Source organism: Pelophylax lessonae, assembly GCF_965119305.1.
Source record: "Pelophylax lessonae genome assembly, chromosome: 2".
In the NCBI taxonomy this organism is placed as follows: Eukaryota; Metazoa; Chordata; class Amphibia; order Anura; family Ranidae; genus Pelophylax; species Pelophylax lessonae.
This window is the reverse complement of record NC_138769.1, coordinates 620091731-620108836: the sequence shown is the minus strand read 5'-3', so window position 1 is coordinate 620108836 and position 17106 is coordinate 620091731. Positions and strand designations below refer to the sequence as shown.

The 17106-nt window shown below is 43.7% G+C and overlaps 1 protein-coding gene across 1 annotated transcript; it reads left to right on the top strand.

Moving 5' to 3' along the window:
• Positions 1–501: 501 nt before the first annotated feature.
• On the top strand, positions 502–8998 carry EEF1AKMT1 (EEF1A lysine methyltransferase 1). Its single transcript, XM_082245670.1, has 4 exons — positions 502–672; positions 3460–3542; positions 5069–5349; positions 8451–8998. Exons 1-4 carry the CDS (start codon positions 517–519, stop codon positions 8579–8581), a joined length of 651 nt encoding a protein of 216 aa, XP_082101796.1. The 5' UTR covers positions 502–516; the 3' UTR covers positions 8582–8998.
• The last annotated feature ends 8108 nt before the right edge of the window (positions 8999–17106 follow it).

Here is a 17106-nt window from a genome sequence, read left to right as displayed (position 1 = left end):
GAGATGGTGGCGGGGTATCTTGCCCTACGGAGGTGGTGGGGTACCTTGCCATACAGAAGTGGGTGGGTTTCCTTGCCCTATGAAGGTGGTGGGGTACCTTGCCCTATGAAGGTGGTGGGGTACCTTGCCCTACGGAGGTGGTGGGGTACCTTGCCCTACGGAGATGGTGGCGGGGTATCTTGCCCTACGGAGGTGGTGGGGTACCTTGCCATACAGAAGTGGGTGGGTTTCCTTGCCCTACGAAGGTGGTGGGGTATCTTGCCCTACGGAGGTGGCGGGGTATCTTGCCACCCCCAGAGGGGTGGTATATCTTGCCCCACAGAAGTGGTGGGGTATCTTGCCCTACGGAGGTGGTGGGGTACCTTGCCATACAGAAGTGGGTGGGTACCTTGCCCTACAGAGGTGGTGTGGTATCTTGCTTACAGCTAATTCGAGCTTTCATTCCTGTTCACACTAGATCTGTTGCAGTGTTTGTGCTTTATTGTGATGTCTTTCATACTCTAGTGTTCAGAAGCGATGGATCTCAGTGATGATGACGACGATGTTCCACAGCTCTCTGCTCACACTTTAGCGGCTTTGCAAGAGTTTTATGCTGAGGAGGAGGAGCGGGAATCTTCAAAGTCTGGACCTGACTATGACCAGTTCACAGTTGGGGCAGTCGAAGAAGACTGGGTAAGAAAAGTCCTTTGTTATCTGTCTTTACAGGATAATATGGTTTCTGCTTGACTGGAATAGTCTATTGACTTGGAGATCTCTTATTAGATGGCACCCCCTGTGGGCAGTGTAAGAAGAGTTTTTCATTTTGCCTTGTGGCCCATTCAGCGTCTTCCTTCTGCAGTGAACACTAAAGCAAGATGTGCATCCCTGTGTTGACCTCTCAGTGTCCGTATCTGCAAGTGGGTTGGTGGGAGGGAGGCCTCCGGAGGACCAGAGTACATCTGCTTTTATAAATAGGACTACAGATTTAAAGCTGAAATTTTTATCAATTCTGTAAAAGTCAAATCCTAACTATAACAAATATTGTCCTGTTTTAACAATAAAAGTGGTAGTAAAAGAAAATATGCATGGGCAGTTTATGCATTGCATAGCACATTATGACAGATTTACCTGATAATGAAGCCCTCCAGTGGCGTGCTGTCACCTCTGGAGGCGCTTCCATCTGCACCCGGTCCTCCTTCCAGATTCGCAGGCTTCAGTGATATGAATAGCTGAACCGGCGATGACATAATTCCCGCACATGCTCCAGGGAGTCGCTGTTTACAGCACAGCTCTGAAGGAATGACACGGTATGCCGTTCCTTCAAAGCACATGCGCCGTTGTCATCCCCAGCTGCATCTAAAGTAAATATCTCATTAAAGGTGCACGTTTAGGAGATGTTTAGGGTACCTATAGGTAAGTCTTATTCTAGGCTTACATATAGGTAAAAGTCATATATTGGAGTTTACTTCCACTTTAAAGCAGCAGCCACTGATCAATCCTTTATTGGATGCAGCATTTCCAGGGTTCACTGTTCCATTTATCTTTTAGGCAAGACAATTGACTACTGTGCTGACAACTTCCCCATTGTAGATTCTTTTTAATGGTGGTCACAACTCGCTGTAGTGGGAGGACCTGGGCATCTCGGACTCCCAGTCTGTCCCATCCAGTCTCACTGCCTAATTTGACTGAGAGGCCAGAAGACTCCTGGTCTTTCCAGTCCATGATGACATAACACCATGATTGACAAGCCAGGAGAGACCTGGTCTCATGCTTATGCATACCTGCTTAATGCTGCTGGACTTAATGTGAGGCTCTTCACATTGGAAAGTGTTAATAATAAGTTATAACTTAAAGATGAATTCCAGGTACGGCATTCTTAGAATGTTACACTGGGCCAACCTGGATCAATGTAAGTATGTATGTGCCACACCTGTGGGATCCCCCTGAAAAGCTGCAAATCTCTGTAGTAGGTACTAGTAGTACAATGATTACCACTAGCTTCTGGGTCCTGTGCCAAGTGGATGTCCTTCTGCATTGTAAAAACTTACTCGGCACAGATGCCATTCGGGGGAACACTTTTATTTTTATTTTATTTTTCAATAAATCCAAAGCAATCTCTGGATGAGGAGTAGAGGCGAGGCAGTGGCATCACTATCTCCACCTCGTCCAATCAGAGAACACTTTGTATTCATTGAGAAAAAGCCATGTTCTGTGAATGCCGAGTGGGCGACCTCCAGTGTTCAGTGTGCAGCAGGGCAGCCAATCACCACAGGACCTGGAAGCTAGCAGCAATCCATGTAGTACTGGTGCCTTCTACAGTGACTTCCATCTTCCAGGGGATTGGCCAGGTATGGCCTATATATACTTTTTATTGGTCCAAGCCTATATATACTTTTTATTGGTCCAAGCCTATATATACTTTGTATTGGTCCAAGCTGGACCACTGTAACTATGTAAACATTTCTATACCTAAACTTCAGGTTATAAAGCACCATTTCGCTCTAGTTTAAGGAGGCCAAATTAAGATCTTGATGCTTTCATTTTAAACAAGTTACTAGAAGACTTTATCAATCTTCAGCACTGTCTGAAGCTTGTTGAAAGCCTGCTGTGAAGGCAGCTTGTTTAAAGTGATGGATTTACCATTAAAATGTAATATTCCAACACTAGAGCTCAGCGTTGTTTTAAGGATAAGTTCACCTTTGTGAACATGTTACACCCGTATTTGGGGTGTAACATGTTCAACATCTGCCTGCTCTTCCCTTGATTCCCCCCTCCATGTAACCACCTCGGGAATATTCTTCCCGCACCCTCTGTTACTATTCAAAAAGAGTGCCGCCGTCCGGGGCTCCTCCTACACGGCTGCATCATTCATTCATACATAGAGTTCTGTGAATGAATGAACTACAAATCCCAACAGCCTTTGCAGCTGACAGCTTGTAGTTCTCATTGAACTACCAGGGCGCTGATGAGTGCTCTCTAGGTAGTTCATTTATCTTCCTGTCATTCAGTAACTGCCTGCCTGTATCGGATGTATGGCAGATAGCTACACAGGCAGTCATCAGGAACCTGACACTGCACCTGCTGATCTCGGGTGCAATGCTTTACAGCAGAGGTCTTCAAACTATCACCCTCCAGTTGTTCAGGAGCTACAACTCCCATCATGCCTAGTCATGTCTGTGAATGTCCGAGTTTTACAATGCCTCATGGGATGTGTAGTTCCGCAACAGCTGGAGGGCCGTAGTTTGAGGACCCCTGCTTTACAGGCTCCTAAAAAAAAAAAAATGCACATTTTTTTTACCTGCATTTACTATTTTTTTTTAAAGGTGAACTCTTTGAAGGGCTCTTTCACACATGCACAGTGGGCCATACACTGTTAAAAAAAAAAAAAAAGGCCTTACAGTGATGAAAATAAAACTAACATTATAGGCCCTTCACAGAAGCTGTGCATCACTCAAGTTGTTTCTTTCATTTTCTTAACAGCAGTTAAGTCAGTTTTGGTATGACCATGAAACTGCACTGTGTCTGGCCAAGGAAGCATTGGAAGCCTCTGGTGAAAATGGGAGGTAGGACATTTCCTATAGTTACTTGGAATATATTATTTATAAGGCTATTAAAAATATTTTTATTAATCTCACTAGTTACTGTATTACTGGAAGTAGAACTCCAGGCCAACCAAATCTAAATAAATGCACATTCATCTGCAGTAACAACTGTTGTCAATTTGTGGAAGCCTTTCCTGTGACATACACACCTCTGCCATACTGCATAGCAAGAGAATTCAATTCAGTGTCTCCTTGTTCAACTTCCTGCTCATTGGACGGAGCTTATGATTCTGGTTCTTTGTGCAATCATTAGGCCATCCCCAAACTGTTCCCACAAAGTTGGGAGCATTAAATTGCCCAAAATGTCTTAGTATGCTGACGCCTTAAAGAGGAAGTAAACCCTCCTCTGACACTTGTACCTATAGGTAAGCCTATAATAAGGCTTACCTATAAGGTACTGTAAATATCTCCTAAAAATGTACCGTTTAGGACATATTTACCTTACATGCAGCCAGTGACGTCACTGGCGCATGCGCTCTGAAGGAACGGCCGCTGGTGCCGTTTCTTCAGAGACCCGTGCCGTGACTGTTGGCTCCCGCGCGCGTGCGCGGGAGTGACATCACCGCGGCTCCGGCCAATCAGATGGCCGAAGGCCGCGATCCCGGAAGACGGGCGACTGGACATGTCGCCCGTCATACAGGTAAGCGGGTGGCACGGCGGGGGCTCGTTCTAAAGTAAGTATTGCATAATGAGCTAGTATGCGATGCATACTAACTCATTATGTGTTTCTCTTACAGGTTGCAAAAAAAAGTTGTATGGGTTTACAACCTCTTTAAGGAGTTCCCTTCAATGGAACTGAGGCACCAAGCCCAACCACTGAAAAACACCATAATCCCCCCTTCACCAAATGATTTGGACCAGTGCACAAACCAAGGTCCATAAAGACATGGATGAGCAAGTTTGGGGTGGAGGAATCTGACCTCAACCTGATAGAAAACCTTTGGGATGAATTTGTGCGGAGGCTATGAGCCAGGCTTTCTTGTCCAACATCAGTGCCTGACCTCACAAATGCGCTTCTGGAAGAATGGTCAAACATTCCCGTGGACAGCCTTTCTAGAAGAGTGGAAGCTGTTATAGCTGCAAAGGGTGGGCCAACTCAATATTGAACCCTACTGACTAAGACTGGGATGTCAATAATGTTTGTGTGTGTGTAATGGCAGGCATCCCAATACTTTGGACAATATAGAATATGTATTTCAAATATATATTTAGCTGTTTACTGTAAGCTTGTTTAAATTGGTGATACATGTCTTCATAATCAAACCCCAGTGAAAGAACTGACCTGTTATATCCTTTCCTATGTGCTTCTAATGCAGTATAGGGGGATATCAGAAACCTACATTTTTTTCAGTTATGAGGCCTGTTGTCATTCTCATGCTCTAAAGATTTATTACTTGCTTGGATTTAAATAAATATTGTATTGGCTATCAAGTTCCATTTGTTGATCCTAGTCCTCTAGTGACAATGTGTTACATTTATCTTTCCAGGATAGCCTGTGTCAGTGCTCCCAGCATTTACCAGAAACTTAAGGGACTGGCTGGAGATGACGTATCCATCTGTTTGCTGGAATATGATAGAAGGTTCTCAGTCTATGGTGATGATTTCATCTTCTATGATTACAATAAACCATTGGACCTACCAGACAGCCTGCAGCCACAAAGCTGTGATATAGTATTAGCAGATCCACCATACCTATCTGAAGAGTGCCTAACTAAGACTGCTGAGACTATCCGGTACCTAACTAAGGGGAAGATCCTACTGTGCACAGGTATGATGTAATCAGGAGAATTCTGTCATTTTGTCACTTCTCGGTTTGTAGTTTGTGTAAGGATCCCATGACATATTGCAAAATGCTCAAATTTTGCCTGGTCACATAGGATTGGCTCTAATTACAGGGACCTTGATCTACCTCTTCTCTGATATCAAGCAAAATATAAACCCAGAAATGAGCAGGCCTTTTTTCTTCAGGGTTGATTCAAAGCTACATGTAGATCCGTGCACAATAGACTTGTGTTCACTGATCTCCCTATTTGTATCCTGCATGTAAATGAGATAGTGATGTGATGCCAGCTTCATCACCGCAGGGACATAAGAGGGAGGGGGGTTGGACTGTGCATACATGTATATACAGTGGGTAAAATAAGTATTGAACACGTTACTTTTTCTGAAAGTACTATTGACATGAAATCTTCACCACACGCTGGTAACAACCCATGCAATCCATACATACAAAGAAATAAAAACAAATACGTTCAGAAATTAGGTTATGTGTAATAAAATGGAATGACACGGGGAAAAAGTTATGAACATGCTAAGTGAAATTTTGTTTTACTTCATACAAAATTATTTGTTGGTAATGACAGCTTCAAGACGCCTCCTGTATGGAGAAACTAGTCGCATCCATTGCTCAGGTGTGATTTTGGCCTATTCTTCCACGCAAACAAATCAAACAAATCTTGAAGGTTCCGTGGGCCTCTTCGATGAACTCTGATCTTTTGTTCTTTCCAAAGATTTTCTATTGGATTCAAGTCAGGTGATTGGCTGGGCCATATTTTCTTTTTTTTAAATCAATTGAGAGTTTCCTTGGCTTTGTGTTTGGGATCATTGTCTTGCTGAAATCTCCACCCTCGTTTCATCTTCATCACCCTGGTAGATGGCAGCAGATATTTTATCAAGAATGTCTTGGTACATTTTTCCATTCATGCTTCCTTCAATGACATGAAATTTTCCAGTACCGTATGCTGAAAAACAGCCCCACACCATGATGTTCCCACCTCCAAACGTCACTGTTGGTATGGTGTTTTTTGGGGTGATGTGCAGTGTTATTTGACTTCCAAACATGGTGTGTATTATGACATCCAAAGAGTTCAGTTTTGGTCTCATCTGACCAGGCCATATTCTCCCAGTATTTCACAGGCTTGTCTAAATGTTGTGCAGAAAACTTTAAACGAGCTTCAACATGCTTTTTCTTCAGCAATGGAGTCTTGCATGGTGAGCGTGCGTACAGGCCATGGCGACTGAGTGCATTAATTATTGTTTTCTTTGAAATAATTGTACCTGCTAATAGGGCTGAACGATAGTCGATATGATCGACTATCGACTATCGTTCTGTGGGCGTGGGCGATATTCATATCGCCGAAGACACGATATTAGCATTAGGCAAGGGGCATGGCCGGAAGACGTGCGGGACGGACGCGGCTTGTGAGAGCTCCGATACCGCCGTACAGAATCCTCAGCAATCTTCCTAAATCTCCCCTATTCAGGGAGAAAAAACCGCTTGGGGAGACCCATCGAGGCACCAGAGACCAATACTGCCCGGTATTGCGGGGAAAAGACTCTGTTCTGAGGAGCGCAGAGTTGAGGCCTACACAGGCACAGAAGCCGCGGCCTTGCCTAGATCGGAGCGCGATTGCTCGCTCGTGGTTCCCGGTAAGGCCTACTTACTCTGCACTCATTAGGGACTTGCCTCCATCCCCCCGGGTGCCCCCAAAGCCATACACAGACCTCCTAATCTTCACAAAAAGGACCCCAGTGTACTCGTATCCCTCAGCAAGCTGTGCCGACCGCCATCTTGGCTGCATAGGGGGACACAGATCCACAGCAGACTGCAACTCTCTCACCTTGTTCAGCAATCCCCCTTGCATAGAACTCTTAGCAGCCGCTCTACAGCATTAGGCAGGGAGAAGTGGGGATTCTTCTACCTCCTACCACCACTGTGAGTCTGCCTAATCCACACTGTCAGTGTCTTCTGCATTCCACCCAGTTAAATATCGCGATATATATAGTTGAAAAACGAATATCGCAATGTACTTTTTTTCCCAATATCGTGCAGCCCTACCTGCTAATTCCAGGTCTTTCTGAAGCTCTTCACAATTGGTCCTTGGCTCTTGGACCACTCTTCTGATAATTCCTTTCATTCCTTTGTCAGAAATCTTACAAGGAGCACCTGGTCATGGTCATTAAACCAATTTCCCTTTAGGATTATTAAAGTATTCTGTATTTATGGTAAAATGATGATCTTTCCACTTCTGAATTGTGGCCCCAACAGTGCTCACTGGAACATTCAGAAGTTTAGAAATCCTTCTATAACCAATGCCATCAGTATACTTTGCACAAAAAGGTTGCAAAGGTCTTGAGAGAGCTCTTTGCTTTTACCCATCATGAGATGTTGCTTGTGTGACACCTTTTTATAGGTCATCAGTTGAGACTGAACTAGCTAATATTAATTTACACTGACAAGGGGCAGGATTGCTTTCTAATTACTGATGGATTTAAGCTGGTGTCTTGGTTTTCCATGCCTTTTTGCACCTCCCTTTCTTTATATGATAAATACTTTTTCCCTGTGACATTCCATTTTATTACACATAACTTAATTTCTGAACTTTGTTTTGGTTTCTTTGTATGTATGGGTTGCTACTGACATGGTAAAAATGTCAACAGCACCTTTAGAAATATATTTACCTAGAAAAATGGTGACATGCTTAATACCTTACCTGCTGTATATATGCGTATGCATGTAGTCCAACCCCCCTCCCTCTTATGTCCCTGCAGTGATGAGGCTGGCATCACATCTTCTTCCCTATCTCATTGGCAACTTTTACATGCAGGATTCAAACAGGGAGATCAGTGAACACAAGTCTATTGTGCACGGATCCACTTCTAGCTTTGATTTAACCCTGAAGAAATAAGTCCTGAACATTTCTGGGTTCATATTTTACATATAAAATTGGTGACGTGTTTAATACTTATGTTACCCGCTGTATGTACCTTGCAGCATCGGAGCGAAGGCATTTCTGTGTCACATAACATTTGCAGGCATAATTACTGTACTAATTTTACCCATACCATTGTTACCCTTTTGTGTTTCAGGTGCTGTGATGGAGGATTTGGCGACAAAAATACTTGGCTTGAAGACATGTAAATTTATTCCAAGGCACACTCGGTCACTAGCCAATGAGTTCAGATGTTATTCCAACTATGAGACCGGACTGGACTCCTAGTCCCCCTGGTTGTATAAAACCAGCAACAGCCTGAGGCCTAGACAACATGGACGCCCATCTGATGTCTTTATAAACTGTCCCTGCATTATTTCTGTGCAACTCGCAGTTAAACTACGTGGGAAATGTCTCCTTCAACCAAACGATTTAACCAGTTATCTTCACACACCAGGGAGGGGCTGGACCTCAGGCTGTGTTATTACTTTACAGATCATTTAAAAAAGAAATGATGTTCATATGAATTTGTTTCTACTGTATTTTTGACTTTATAGTCCAGCTTGAGGCTGCATGTGAAAATCCATTTAGGAAAGCTTTCTCTACCAATCTATTTGAAGTTGCTATATAAACCATAGTAGAGGAGAATTTTCTTTTTTGCTCAGAGCAGCCAATGATAAATTGGTCCACATTTCTTATCCTGCACTGGAAGAATGACAGCTGGAAATAGGCTTCTATGGGGTTGATTTAGGCTTCTTTCCCACGGTCCACCTCCGTAGGAGGATCCGTGCTGCTCAGCGGGGGATCGATACACAGATCCCCGCTGAGCAGGCAGGTGACACCTTCCTCTCCGCTCTGTGTGCGGAGAGGGAGGTGTCAGAGCCCCATGCATCTCTATGGGGAAATCGGATGAGAACGGACCGCCTGTGCGCTCTCATCCGATCCCCTGAAAGGATGGAAAATAGGGTTTCCATCCGTCCGGATTTCACAGACAGGATCAGATGCGGATGGCAGCAGGTGTCAGCGTACATCTCTCCGCTGACATGGGCTGCCCCATAGGGATGCATGGAGGATCCAATCAGATCCGCCTAAAAAACTGACAGGATCTGAGCGGATCGCTTGTGTGAAAGGACCCTTCCTAAAACCAGAGAGTGCAAAATCTTGTGCAGCTCTGCATAGAATCAATCAGCTTTCCGCTTACTTATTTTGTCCAAGCTTAATTGAACAAGCTGAAGTTAGAAGCAGATTGGCTGCCATGCAGAGCTGCACCTGGTTTTGCACTCTCCAGTTTTACTAAATCAACCCCATAATTTCTATGTAGTTTCTACTCCTGCAATTTCTTTTGTTCTTTTCTGCACTCGTAACTGAAACCGAGGGTGATGCTCATACATTATATAATTTTGTTCATTCCCTCATAGGTTGTGGTTTTAAACATGTTCTTTAAGCTGGGTACATTGATGCAAATTGGTTGCTGGTTTCCCCGTATCCAATTCGCATGACAGGAGACTGTGACCCGCTCTCAATGGAGCTGGTTCACACATCTCTGTGGCAGTTGTGGAGCGAATTGCACAGGGGTCCTGTGCATCTTTGGCTCTGTTTCAGGTCCGAATTCAGACAAAAATTTGGGCCTGATTCGTCCCTAAAAACTGAGAACAGGGACACACTGGACCCCTGCTGTGAGCCACGTCTGCCCACAGTGTGAACCCAGCCTTAAGATCCACTTTGAGACCACACTTGTCATTCCCTGCGTGATTAGTCTCACACCTGATGTAAAAAAAAAATACAAATCAGAACTTAGTACTTTAAGTTGTATTGTTTGTAGAGATATTGTAAACTGTAACTAGAAATTATATTTTAGTGAATTTTGACCTCTCATATTATTTCACATATTCTACAACCAAATATGATTTATCACTTTGACCAGTAGTCAAAAGGATACAAAGATTGCAGCTTCTTGGAGAGGAAAAAAAGTTTAGGCAAAATTATATGTGCATCCTAGGCGCACTAATAATCAGATATCTAGCAGTTCTTCCATTGACCTGCAGAGGGCGCCAGCAACCTAAAAAAAATAGAAAAATTGGCCCACAATATTTTATGGAAAGTATAAACTTTTCTTAGTTTTGGGTTGTGGATGATTATCAGTTAAATATGTTGCCAGAATGAAGCTGGACATGGTCTCTCAGATGAGGATGAAGTTGTTTAGTAGACCACTAGGTCTAGACTCTGTCACTATTTTTGGAGGTGCAAAAGAAGTTCGCTCTACAAAGCAAGCTATTAATACTTACCTATCCTGCTGCCTGCCATGTTGAATCTCTGCTCCATTGAATATTGCTGCCCATTACGTTTGATATTTCCAGAAGTGTCTGATCCAGGATTACCTAGCTTTGCTTTGCTCTGTGGTTCCATCTGCCGCCTTTATGTAACTACAGGGAACAATGTTGACAGGCTGACAGAGCCATAGAGTGCATTGGGGAACCAGGCATCTGACAGCAGAAATGTCAAATGTAGATCTTCTGTGCAGTGAGGTTTGCCAGGGCTACAGACTATTATTTCTTTGTAATAAATTCCAAAAAACAGTATCTCTCCTGCGCTCGAGTGGTGTGCGGAAAGGTAAATGATCTAGGTGGTTTTTAGGCACAAATGGAGCGGTCTTGCTGCCCTCCTCAGGACCAAGGGTATCCAAAAAGCACTACAAGAGAAGGGCGCACCGACCTTGTGCATTACCACTAAAAAAATGTATTAAAATCAAAGAAGGTAGCGTACATTATACTCACAATATATAGCAACTTTGGCTCTGAGTAAGAGGGTCCTCCTTCGAAACGCGTAACCATACAAGGTTGTGAGGACGCGAACACACTATCCAGCAGTAGAGAAGTGTCCTGGAAGTGAGCAGTCCCTATTTCCTACATGCTTGTACATATCCTATGTTTGTGAGTATATTGTACGCTACCTTCTTTGATTTTAATAAACTATTTTAGTGGTAATGCACAAGGTCAGTGTGCCCTTCTCTTGCCATCTTATTATTTCTTTGTTCTGCAAGGAGTACTTCTTTTGAGGTTTTCTGGTAAAAAAAACGTTCGGGTATTAGCAAAATTTAGGTCTTTTATTAAAAGATCATAGTCCAGTCTCATTCAACCTAACCTCCCACACTGCTATTTAAAAATATGTCAATGTCATTTCATAGTAAGACTTAGCACAGGTATCTTATACATTGGTGCTAGGAAATGGAACCATCAAGATAACTTAATCCTAAGATACATTAAACATCTGGAATTACCACATTGGAGATACCTGTATAATAAATTGTAAGGTTGAAAGAAGACAAAGTCCATCCTATGTGTGTGCGATATTCAGTTTTTAAAAGTATGCGAGCAAATTTTATGTCTCTCAGGGCAACTCCATCACAGGAGGATATACAAACCCTTTGTTGAATTTCCAATACTTGTTCTGATTTTGCCATATCTGGAGGCCTAAGGATCTAGCTGTATAAAATAATTTTTATTTTTTCAAACACGTAATTGAGGTAGTAGCGTTCCCTCAGGCATAGAGCTTGATTCTCTTCAGTCCGGGCACTGGGAGAGCTTGGTGTGATTTAAAGTAGAATTATAGGCAAAACACTTTTATTCTCATTTTGGATAGAGTAAGGGAGGGTTATAATCCCTGTCAGTTTTGTTTGCCTCTGTATCCCACTTGGGAGATTTCCCTTCACTTCCTGTCCCATAGCCAAAACAGGAAGTAAGAGAAAACCCCCTCCAAAGTGAGGAAATCCAAGGTTGTCACCAGAACCAGTGCCCCCCCCCCCCCCCCCCATAGGAAGATTTCCATTTTTTTTTCTGTTCTGGGGACAACACAACATTTGTGGCTTTCGTCAAATAATTCTTTTTTCAGGAAATGCAATGAAAATTTCTAGGGTATAATAAGTACTAAAACAGATAAGAAATGTACAGCGTACAATTGGTGTTATTGTACATCTCAAAAAAAATGTGGAGGGGGGGCTTAGAAAGGAAATGTAAGAAAACATTAACATTGGTAAAAACAATCAAACTGGATGGAGAACAAAAGAGTGAGATTGGGGAAATCCAGACACGGTCAGCTCGAAACAGGCATTTTGAAAGGTTCCAAGAGTGGTGAGAACTCAGGAGATGCTTTGGAGTCACTGGGGGTCAAAATAATCGAGCATTCCTTTCACTTTCACTGATGACTGTAAACATGACAAATAGGGTGGATCTTCACCAATGGGGGATCAGACAACATGACACATAGGGTGGATCTTCACCAATGGGGGATCAGACAACATGACACATAGGGTGGATCTTCACCAATGGGGGATCAGACAAACATGACAAATAGGGTGGATCTTCACCAATAGGGGATCAGACAAACATGACTATTAGGGTGGATCTTCACCAATGGGGGATCAGACAAATATGGCAAATAGGGTGGATCTTCACCAATGGGGGATCAGACAAACATGACAAATAGGGTTGATCTTCACCAATGGGGGATTAGACAACAATAAAAACCTGACAGATGTTCTAATCCCTCTACATTCTATACAAAATGTAAAAAAAGTTTTGCCTTTAATTTATACTTTTAAGAAAATTGGTGAAATACAATGTATAGAATTCAATAGGTGCACATGTAGGGTTCTGGAATGGAGTTGCCTTAAGTTGCTGCATTGCCTGTGGTCTCCCTGCTTCAGATCGTTCCTCCATTACTGACTTACCATGCTTTGTTCTGCACTGTATGTCAGAGTGTCCAGCAAGAACAGTAGGAAAGCACAATGGTGACATCACTAAATCCTCTAAGAGTAGCCGTCAGAGACAGCAGCCCATAGATGATTCAATTTTTTTACCTGATTCCCCATCCACCTACAATGTGTGGATGGGGGAATCAAGTTAATAAAAAGAAAAAAAAAAAAAGGAATTCTCCTGCTGTGCCTTTTTATTCTGACAGCAGGAAAACTTCCCCACCATCAGAATACACTGATCAGCACTGCGGGCTATTGCAGGAAAAATCTGCCAGGGCTGGTTGCACAGAAGTCGATCAGTAGATTGTTACAACCACCCTGCCCATACATGGAGTGAAATTCAGCCCGTCCCTGCTGAACGAGACAAATTTCAATCCATGTAAGGCAAAAAGTACATTTTTTGAGGGTACCTCTTAGGCACAATTAAAAATTTCTAAATATTTCCTATAACTTAGTAAATCCTTGCTTTTTATGCTCAGGCCTACCTTAAAGAGGATCTGTACTCTATTGCTTTTTTGGACACCGCTTTCGGAGGGAAAAGTGTACAGTATTGCCGTAGGCTTCCTGCAGTTAATCTTTTCTCCAAGATTGCCATACCTTATTTCACATTGTGTCTCTATGGAGGCAGCCATCTTGGTAGAGTAACAGGGATTGCTTCATCGTTTCAGAGCTCCCCCCGAGGACTGGTTGTGGTAGTGACCAAAGAAGCAGCATGAGAGGTGCAGAAAGCACACATTCACAGGGTGAATGAATCAGAAGCAGGGGGAAAATACTGTATGTAGATGGGGCTAAAAAGCTTAAGCCTCATACACACGCAACAAATTTCTGCCGACCGGTCGTCCGTCTTTTGTCCAGAGTGGTGTTTGTTGGTTGGAATGTGCTCTAGACTGCACACGAATTTTCCCGCGCGACAGAATTCTACTTCAGAAGTGATGTCATGTGTTGGATTGCTTTGTATGTGTTCTTTCATCTCTGAGCATGCCTAGTCTTGCTCATAAGATTTTTCCCCATCGAAATCTGTAATAATGAGACGAAAATCGGACGCGTTTTGATGGTCGACAAAAATTATATAGCCTGCACACCAGGATTTTTTCGGCCGAAAAGTCGGAGTCGGTTGTCGGAAGCATCATACTAACAAGCCGAAAATCGGCAGATCGGTCGTCGGATGAAAATTCCCAGCCGAATTTCGACTCGTGTGTACGGGGCTTTACACAGCGCTCCCAGCCACTGCAACTGTTAATAAAGTAAATAATTCATTTGAACCAGCTTGGTTCAAACAAACTAAAGGTAAATGAAACCTGGAAATTATCTTTGATAAATACTAAGAATATAGAGGTGTCTTATGGTAATTTTCCGATGTTTACTTTAAATGTCCTTCATAGCTTCAATTCTTTGCATTGATATAGCAGGAGAGATTTGTGTCTGATCTTATATCAAAAATACATATCAGACTTCCGGTTCCCGCGCCACAGGATGCAGACGTGAGGTACATGAGCTCCCGCCGAGTACCCCGCAAACCAGCTTTAATAAAGGCACAGGACCCCCCCAAACACGGGCGGAGAGCCCTCAGAAAGGTCACTAATTTAATGGATAACCTCCGGGACTGGCCTTGCCTCCCGCAGCCGTCCACTCCCCAGCCACGAACCGAGCCTTCCAAAGCCGCCGCCTCCAAAATGGCGTAGGGCGCGCTTACATTAAAACCGGCCGGGAATGGAGCAGCGCTGTCACAGGCAGTAACGCCAATAAATATCTCAGCACAAATTGTGACACCCCCTTCAGAGGAAATGGCGCATTTGCGCATTGCTGAGGCGGTTGCCTCACTGCTCAAGCCCACAATTAATGCAGTAGTAGAAAAAGCAGTTGCTGAGGGAATAGAACAATTAAGAAAGGACATGGGGTCACAGACAAAAAGGATACAGGAGGCAGAGCTTAAAATTGATTCTTTAACTGAAGACATGTTAAACACTTCATTTACATTACAATCTTATGACTCTGCTTTACAAATGTTCCAGGAGAAGATATCAGATTTGGAGAATAGGTCTAGACGGAACAATCTCAGGATAATAGGTCTGCCTGAAACATTTTCTTCTAATGCTCTTTTTGAACTTTGCTCCATGCAAATTCCTGCTGCTCTCGGCTTGCACACACCGTGTATAGTGGAGCGCGCACATAGGCTCAGAGCCCATGCCGAAAACCGTAAGTCGCCTAGACCTATTATCGCTCGTTATCTCAATTATGTTGACAAACATGCAATTTTGCAGAGTTTCCGCCGACAGCATCAGCTTCTAATAGAAGGAAACAGGCTGTTAGTGTTTGTGGACTATTCTCCAGATGTTGCTAACAAACGCAAAGCTTTTTCATCTATTTGTTCCACGCTATTTCATAACCAAGTTAAATTCACTCTGGCTTATCCTGCTATCCTCCACCTCACTACTCCTGAAGGAAAACGTTTGTCATTTTATTCCCCCTCTGAGGCGGAAAAATACCTTCAGTCCTCTCAAATACAACCTATGGAGGACTCCACCACTGAGCGGAAAGCCTCCCTGTCCCGGAAATCCCAAGAAAGTTCGTTTTGCACCTTGAACAAAGGGATCTGTTTGACTTTGCTTTACAGAACTGACCTGTTCATGCTATTCTACCTTTTATACATGCATTGGGCCCAATCTGTTTGTGCCCCTTTCCTTCCTTATCATAGGGGTTGCTCTACGGGAACTTTTCCCCATTGGTTTCTCCTGTGGAAAAAAGTGAAGTCCTAAGTTGGACAGAATTTTGATTTATTATATAGTACTCTTATTCTTTTATTTCTCCTTTCCCTACAGGTTATTTTTAGTTGTTATACTGTATTTCAGAGGTTTATAGAAGTACTAAGCTGCCTTGTTAGCCTTGCAGTACCTTATTGCATTTTTTTTTTTTTTTTTTTAAAAGTCCGTAGCGTGTGAAACACACTCAAAAGACTTCACCCGGTGCATAAAAAAGTGCACACACACAAACGTGAGGAACACAAAAAGTGCACAGGGTGTGCGAATACAAATGGTCTTCCCTCCGAAGAGGTAGGACCCGAACCTCGATCCCCCGGGGCACAAGACTCCTGACAGAGATTTAAGGTACTCATGGTCTGTCTGGCCGAAACCAGACTGACCCCGTTCTTCAGGGGGACTGCCGAAACAGCCCCCACCGAGTACTAAGTGGGGCTCCCCCAAAGGGAGACCCCATGAGAGAGGGCAGACCAAGCCAAAAGGCCATATCCACCCCCTCCCAAGACTCAAGGCAGGGCCCGAGGACCCACACCCTACAAGTCGTGCAAGTGAAAAAAGGTGACAGAAAGTGACAAACTACAAAGAAAAAGCACACACAAACAAAAAGGTGGGGAAGGGGAAGTGGAGAGGTGAATTAGTGCCTAAGTGAAAAACAAAGGCAGGCCTTCCGGCCGGAATAAAAATTCCTCTGGTCGAAGCCAAAAGGCTTAAAAAAGTGTGCGTAGGTGCAGTGACCATGGTGCCGAAAAACTCAAGGCGAGCTGCCCCTCACCAGTGAGAATTAAGGCACCCCTGGGCTGCCACCCCAGGGGCACATACACTACGGGCTTTCTCTACCCCGGCCCAAAGGCCAGACCGAGTGTAGCCCTATCCTACCAGGAGGCATCAGAACTTTGGACAGCTTAGGGAGAACCTGCCTTCAACTGGGGACAAGCCTTTTGCAAGGCCAGATTCAACCCAGGAGGAAAGGCTCCCCCACCGCCACCGCCGTGCCTTACCAATCACATCCAGGAGCAGTACTAACTGGCCGCAGATCCAGTTTTCTCGCTCCCTTCAAACTGGTAGGGGCGGACCCATTCAAATCAGTACCTTATTGCATTTGAATCACTTGCACATATCTATTTAGTATTTCAGTTGCCAATTCAGCAGATTACATAAGTTCTGTGCTCTTGAGCTCCCTCTACCCCACCCACTGTTAAACGTATTGTCATCATGCTAACAATTGTCTCCTGGAACGTTAAGGGCCTCCGTTCCCCTTGTAAAAGAATGCAAGTGTTATGTCACCTTAAGCGCCTCAAGGTGGACGT

Excerpts from the sequence above, each read along its gene's own strand:
- EEF1AKMT1 (XM_082245670.1), top strand. The coding sequence starts at position 517 with ATGGATCTCAGTGATGATGACGACGATGTTCCACAGCTCTCTGCTCAC. Across the intron at positions 673-3,459 it reads GGGCAGTCGAAGAAGACTGG|CAGTTAAGTCAGTTTTGGTA; the intron begins GTAAGAAAAGTC and ends TTTTCTTAACAG. Across the intron at positions 3,543-5,068 it reads GCCTCTGGTGAAAATGGGAG|GATAGCCTGTGTCAGTGCTC; the intron begins GTAGGACATTTC and ends TTATCTTTCCAG.